This window comes from Sinocyclocheilus grahami, unplaced genomic scaffold (genome assembly GCF_001515645.1).
Source record: "Sinocyclocheilus grahami isolate Dianchi unplaced genomic scaffold, SAMN03320097.WGS_v1.1 scaffold456.1, whole genome shotgun sequence".
Lineage (NCBI taxonomy): Eukaryota > Metazoa > Chordata > Actinopteri > Cypriniformes > Cyprinidae > Sinocyclocheilus > Sinocyclocheilus grahami.
In genome coordinates, this window is record NW_015505635.1 from 953693 (window position 1) to 961116 (window position 7424).

Sequence of the window (7424 nt, forward strand, 5' to 3'; positions counted from 1 at the left end):
CACACACACACACACACACACACACACATTTACTGAGCAATCTAATGAGGACATACCATAGACATCTGTTGGTTATATCAGAAATTGAAAGTTTTTAATATTTAAAAAAAAAAAGTATTTACATGCCATGTATTATTTTTTTTTATGTGTTTTAGTGCTTTGAGTATTATAAAGATACATTACAAAAAATATGTATTGTGAAATATAATTTAATATAAACATATATGTATATAGAATATATTATTATTATTATTATCATTATTATTATATGCTATTTGGCATTAGCTAATGAAAAAGCATTTTCAGCCCAGTGTTGTTATTGTTAAATAAAACTATTAAAATCATTTTCAGTAATTTAAATAAAGCTAAATATTAGATACACAACTAAAACCAAAATAAAAATAAATAAAAGCTCAACTGAAAAATATAAAAATGAGAAAAGCACATAACAAAATTGCTGAAACGAACTAAAATTAAAAGGAAAACTTAAATAAAAATGAATTAAAGCTATACTGAAATATATAAGAATAATAAAAATGAGAAAAGCACATAACAAAATTGCTAAAACGAACTAAAATTAAAATGAAAACTGAAATAAAAAGCTCAAAAGGATGTAGACTGGTCTAAATCAGAAACTTATTTTACCTTTTTTATTTCACCAATTTTTACATTTCATAAGACATTTATGCAGCTCAAAACTACACCTTTGATCAATTAAAACAATTGTTTCATATGTTTCATACACAAATTATTGATTCATATATTGTAAATATCTAATTATATAATTAAACTGATAATTAAATTAATAATAATACATTCAATAATTACATTTAATTAACAAAGTTATTTTAGATTTATGTGAATTATTAATTTATAGATTTATAGAAATAGGATTATATTACTAGATAATATAATAATAATAATCAATTATTACATTATATAATTATTCAGGTAAATGTTTTGTATCACTGAATTTTTAAATGTGTGTGTGTTTCTGTTTCATGTGTCTTTGTAATGAGGATTGTTTGGGAAAAGAAACGTGTAAAGTGGCAGCTTCACATGCTCAGGCATGAGTTATGATCTGTGGTAATCATTATCACAGATGCTGTGAATAGACCTATTGTATTGGTCTTATTGAATTATTGTTCATTGTGAAATAATAGCTCATGTCACTGCATTAATCCATCTAGAGTGAGATCTCCAGCCTGGTTAACCAGTGCAACCTGACTCACAGACAAGTGGAGACCTGGTTCCGTAACCGCAGAAACCTGGACCGACCCAGCAACAGTAAGAAGTTTTGCGAGGCCAGGTAAGTTCACCTTTTGATAATATCACAATCATAGTTCCACATGGCCCTGCAGCATACTGTATCTGCTGAATGAAATACAATACTTTGTGCTGCTGATTCCAAAAATAGTGTCTGTTTCACTGGAGCACGTCACACTTTCACTCAAAATGTGATGCATTTTGTCGCATTTTGCTTTTGACAAGCTTTTGTAAGGTCAAGAAGTCTCATATTCTCCTTAATCAGCAGAAACGCATCACAAACACACGATTCCTGTCTGAATCTGAGCCACATCACAACTATCTGTTCAGTTCCCAGCCCATTGTCACAAGCATGACATTATTTTATGCATAATCATGATTTCAAGGTCAGAATTATGGACAGTGATGGAGAAAATGCAAACACGAGCCTGATGTTTTTTGCTGCATCCGTGGGCGTTTTACTGCATCCAGACAGAAAATGACAGATTTTGTGGAAAAAATCAATACATGCTAATTGTGTAAATTGCATCAAATGCATATTACATGCAGATTGTAAGTTAAATTATGTATTTTAAATACTTCTGACATCAGAAACTTTTGACATTGACTGCTTTTTTTATTTTGATAAGTGTATTATATATATATATAATTTGAAAAACCTTACTTTATAAAAAGTCCATTGTGTATCGTGAAGGAAAGTTTTTATTGATATTTTTATATATTAATATTAATATTGGGTCTTTTTGAAAGTCAATAAATCAAATCACTTCATTGTCACCATACACATATATCTACAATAATCTCAAGTAATACTTTTAATCCATTACCATTTAAATCACCTTTAATCTTTTTGTAGTTCACTTAAATAGTCCAGCCCTGAGAATGTATTTATTTATTTATTTAAATTTCCATGTCTCTCAATAAATATGAGCATGTGAAATGGAATTATAAAATAACTCCATTTTAATTGTTACATTGTTGTTGTTATATATATAAATGCTCACCAAGGCTGCATTTATTTCAATATATATATATAAAAACATTTTTGACATTTGACTGCTTTTGTTACTTTGACATGTGCATTAAAGTTGATGCAAATAGATACAATTTGAAAAACCTTAATTCTTATTTTGTGAAAAAACTGTCCATGATGTAATGTTTTTGTTGATATTTTTGAACTCAGCATCATCAAATTTTGCCAGAAAAACCCAGAAATGGTATTTCAAGATGCAGATGCATGTGTAGTAAATCTATTTTTATTTTTTTACCAGAGTAACTTCATATCTTTTGTTTCCCCAGCTGGAGGTTTGTGTTCTACCTGCTTGCTTTCACCGCGGGATTGGCGTCTTTAATTAACGTGAGTAGACATTTGAAGTTGTATTCCCTCGTGAACCCGAGTGTGTCTTGGGCTTGGTGTCTTTTGAGTCGTCTCCTAATTAGGGTCCCCTAGTTAAAGTCTGGTTTACTCAGAAGCCTTAAACGCTTTAAAGCAACACGAAGGAGTGCTTGAAGAAGCCTGAGCTTTGTTGTTTTGAATGCACGTGGTTCTAATGTTTTTCTGAAACGCAACACAAGCCCTCGGGACTCGGTGTGCTTCTCGCTGTATGACTGGCTCTTTTGTTGTCAGACGCTTAAAGGAAGCAGTTTTGATGTCGGTGTTTGATTTTAATGGCGGTTGTGTGAAAGTGATTTGTCACGCAGTGTTTGTCTTCCTCATAGACGCCCTGGTTCTGGGATCAGAGAGAGTGCTGGAGAGGATTTCCTCGACAGGTGGATATTTTTCCATATTTTTTTTAAAATAAATGAATACCTTTATTCAGTAAGGATGCATTAAATTGCTCAAAACGGTAAAGGTAAAGACATTTATAATGTTACAAGAAATTTCCATTTCAAATAAATGCTGTTCTTTTGAACTTTCTATTCATCAGAGAATCCTGAAAAATAAAATGTGTCAAGGTTTTCTCAAAACTATTGAGCAGCACAAGTGTTTTCAACATTGATAATAATCAGAAATGTTTCCTGAGCAGGAATCAGCATATTAGAAGGATTTCTGAAGGAGTAATGATGCTTTGATGCACAGGAATAAATTACGTTTTACAAAATATTCACTTAGAAAACAGATATTTGAAATTGTAATAATATTTCACAATGTTTTACAGTATTTTTGATCAAATGAATGCAGCCCTGGTGAACAGAAGAGACTCTTTCAAAAACGTTTTTTACAGAAATATATAGTAGACTCATACTGTAGGTTTGTGCCGATATGAGTCATATTTTAGCATTATCAGAAAAATCTACCTGTAATATAAAGGCAAATTCCAATATTTTTTCACATGGATGCTGGTTTTGGCAACGTATTTACAATTGCAGTCTCATCATTTCTCATAATTTTAAAAAGGCTTCTGCTTTTGATGAAGTTGAATTTTTTTTTTTCCATTTTCATTCAAATTCGAGTCAGTTTTTGTGATTTTCTTGTGTGTTTGGTCAAATGTATTCGTTTATTACTATTATTATTTGTGTAAACATGTCTATGTAGTTTTTAGTCATTTTTATTTCAGTTTTAGTCATTTTAGTACATCAAGTTGATCAATGAAAAATGAGAAATTAAAATGTGAGATGTTGCCTTGGCTAATCTAAAATGATTATTTTTAAAAAAAAAATTTTAATTTGAGTTTATTGTATTTCAAGCAATGAAAAAGCTTTTTAGTTACCTACAATAAGCCTGCTTAGAGCTTTGCTGTGAGCCCTGTTTTCACTCAGGTCCTGTGTTTGTGTCTCTAGCCGGTTCAGGACGCTCATTACTGGTACTACATGCTTGAGCTTGGCTTCTACTGGTCTCTGCTGCTCTGTGTGTCTGTGGACGTCAAGAGAAAAGTAAGATCTTGCACAATAGTGTCCCTCAGGGGAGTTATTTGCTTTCTGAATGTTTTATGATGACCTCGTGTGTGTTACCTGGTCAGAGTTTCTCTTTCAAAGCGAATGTCCTTTTAGAGCTGCTCAATTATTTACTTTGCTAGCTGCTCAAAATAAAGTTAAATATACCTACGTTAAAATGTATTAACATGAATCTTTAGTTTAATATTTTAACATTCATTGTTGTCTGACAAATGTCACACAGAGTAACATATTATTGCTCAGCGGAGACTTGAGTTTTTAGTTGCATTTCATTTAAATATCACACTTTTATTTTTAGTTCCTCCTTTGGAGAACTAAAAATATCCACAACTGAGTCAACAGTCATCCATTAAGAGTTTAGAGCCATTTGATGAGGAATGTTTGAGTTCATATTGAGATCTCTGTCTTTTGATTGAGACGTTCGTCTCTTGAGCACAGTTTAAGACCTTGTTTGAAATCCTCTGAATTTGTATACTCTGGTTACTGAGTCTTTTAGAGGAGAAACATCTCAGAAAATGTGTAAAAGTTTCCATTTGCTCTACATTTGATCTCATTGCTGCGTTGGAGAAGTTAAAGAGAATTTCATCACTCAAGCTCCGTACTATGACAGTGATAAATATGGGCTTGTATGTGTCGTATCTCAGAAAAATCTACCTGTAATATCAAGGAAAATTACAGCATTTCTATGTGGATGCTGGTTTTAACCACACAGCAGTGAAAAGCTAGGAAACTTGAGTTTATATTTCACCCAAAAATAAACATTTTCTAAAAATTCATCATCAGATTTGGAGAAATGTAGCATTGCATCAGTGTCTCAGCAATGGATGCTCTGCAGTGAATGGGTGCCGTCAGAATGAGAGTCCAAACAGCTGATAAAAACATCACAATAATCCACAGCACTCCAGTCCATCAGTTAACATCTGGAGAAGACAAGAGCTTTGTAAGAAACAAATCCATCATTAAGATGTTTTTAACTTCAAACAATTGCTTAAATACGAGTCCATAATCTATAATCCATAATAACACTTCCTCCAGTGAAAAAGTGTTCTGGTGTGAATCAGGAGAGAAATCTGCACAGATCAAGCAGCGTTTAAACAGCTCTAAACACATATGTGGCTGGATTTTGATGTGAGAGACAACAAGAGATGCACTTTTTCACTGGAGGAAGCGTTATTATGGATTATGGATATTTAAGTTAAAAACTTCTTAATGATGGATTTGTTTCAGCTTTTGTCGTCTCCAGATGTTAACTGATGGACTGGAGTGCTGTGGATTATTGTGATGTTTTTATCAGCTGTTTGGACTCTCATTCTGACGGCACCCATTCACTGCAGAGCATCCATTGCTGAGACACTGATGCAATGCTACATTTCTCCAAATCTGATGAAGAAACAAACACATCCTGATCTTTGATGACCTGAGGGTGAACACATTTTCAGCAAATTTTCATTTTTGTGTGAACGGTTTCTTTAAATGCTTGAAGGATTGAGAAATGAAAGAGATTTCGTGTGTGGTTTTCTTCCTTGATTGTGTCAGCAGCACATTATCTATTGTCTCGACGGATTTATCGTTTGGTTGTTTCAGGTTTCATTTCCTGTCAGTACCGCCCACTATAATATCAGTTACTGATATTCTTTTGCCTTCTTCCATTAATTCTGCTTTAGGATTTCAAAGAACAGATCGTCCATCACTTCGCCACCATCTTCTTGCTGGGTTTCTCGTACTGCTCCAACTACACTCGGATCGGGACCCTGGTGATGCTCGTCCACGACTCCTCTGACTTCCTGCTGGAGGTACGAGATCGACCGCTGAGTCACGCATTCATGCTCAGAAACAACCAGTCTAACAAAAAATCCCCATCTGATGATTTCACTCCTGTTTGCTGTTGAAGCCACACCTGTTCCTGGGTCATCATTCGCAGTAACCTTTACACTTGGTTTGGGCTTTATGACGTTTTGTGCTTTAGAGTCATTTGGATTTTTATGTGGTTTCACGACTTAAAATGTACAACTTCAACTTAAATTATGTATTTCAGTTAGTTTTACTTTTATTTGTGAATTTTCAGTTTAATTTTAATTAAAGTTTTAGTATTTTTTGTGTGTGCTTTTGTTCATTTTCTTTGTTATAATTTGTTTTTTATATATATATATATATGTGTGTGTGTGTATATATATAATTTATTTTCATTTCAGTTTTAGTAATTTTAGTATTTCAACTTTATTTATTCAGTTAGTTGCTAAGGAAACATTTCTCATTTTAGTTTTAGAACTTAAATTTTAGAACTTCAACTTAAATTATTTATTTAATTTTTAGTTTTATTTTTTATGTGTATATTTTCACATATACACATGTTTATTATTTTTTTATGTGTGTGTGTATATATATATATATGTGTGTGTGTATTGCCATTTAGCTTTTAATTATAGTTATTTTAGTGTTTCAACTTTATTTGTTATTTGCCAAAATATTTCTAATTTTAGTTTAAGTTTCTTTTTAAATATGTTTTTATTCAACTTTTTATAAACATAACAATATACACATAGCATTTACTTGAAATATTAATACTTAAAAAACTAAATAAATTCATATTAAATAATAATAATAAGAAAGAAAGAAAGAAAGAAGAAACCGTTAATAACTTAAAATAAAAACAAATACATAACTACAAAAAGCCCCTTACAACATTTTAAAGATCAAGCAAATACTTTTTGATAACTGTCCAGCTTTGTTGGAAATGTCAGATTGTAACTGTAAATCCGCAGTCATTTTCTTAATATATATCTGATTCAGTCTCTGTGTCCATTCTGTCAGAGTATTAGTTTACGTTTTGAAGTTTCAGTGCTTTAAATGTATTGTCATTTATTGTAGCTCAACAAAATCTCTCTGGATTTTCCACAGTCTGCCAAGATGTTCAACTACGCCGGCTGGAAGAAAACCTGCGATTCATTGTTTGTGATTTTTGCTGCTGTATTCCTGGTTACACGCCTGGTTGTGTTTCCCAGCAAGTAAGAACTTTAAACTCTTCAAATCATGAAGTATCAGATGACATTGCCTTCAGTTTCTATTTCAAAACACTTCGCTATTAATGTCACTTTATCTATTTCAGTAGCTGTAATAGAATAGGCAGCTCTTAGATATGGTTCCTTTGCATTGTTTTTCTCAGTGTTTAAGCAGTGTCTGTGTGCGTGTGCGTGTGTGTGTTTGTGTCTGTCTGTGTCTGTGTGTGTGTGTGTCTGTGTGCGTGTCTGTGTGTGTGTGTGTGT

At 32.3% G+C, this 7424-nt stretch overlaps 1 protein-coding gene across 5 annotated transcripts in view; it reads left to right on the plus strand.

Moving 5' to 3' along the window:
• cers4b (ceramide synthase 4b) overlaps positions 1-7424 on the plus strand; it is a 13965-nt gene that overhangs the window by 4262 nt on the left and 2279 nt on the right. For all 5 annotated transcript variants that reach the window (XM_016234665.1, XM_016234667.1, XM_016234664.1 and 2 more), the window contains 6 exons: positions 1191-1309; positions 2566-2623; positions 2986-3036; positions 4048-4140; positions 5826-5954; positions 7060-7166. In XM_016234665.1, the coding sequence (XP_016090151.1) occupies positions 1191-1309; positions 2566-2623; positions 2986-3036; positions 4048-4140; positions 5826-5954; positions 7060-7166 (557 nt within the window). The remainder of the gene's footprint in view (positions 1-1190; positions 1310-2565; positions 2624-2985; positions 3037-4047; positions 4141-5825; positions 5955-7059; positions 7167-7424) is intronic.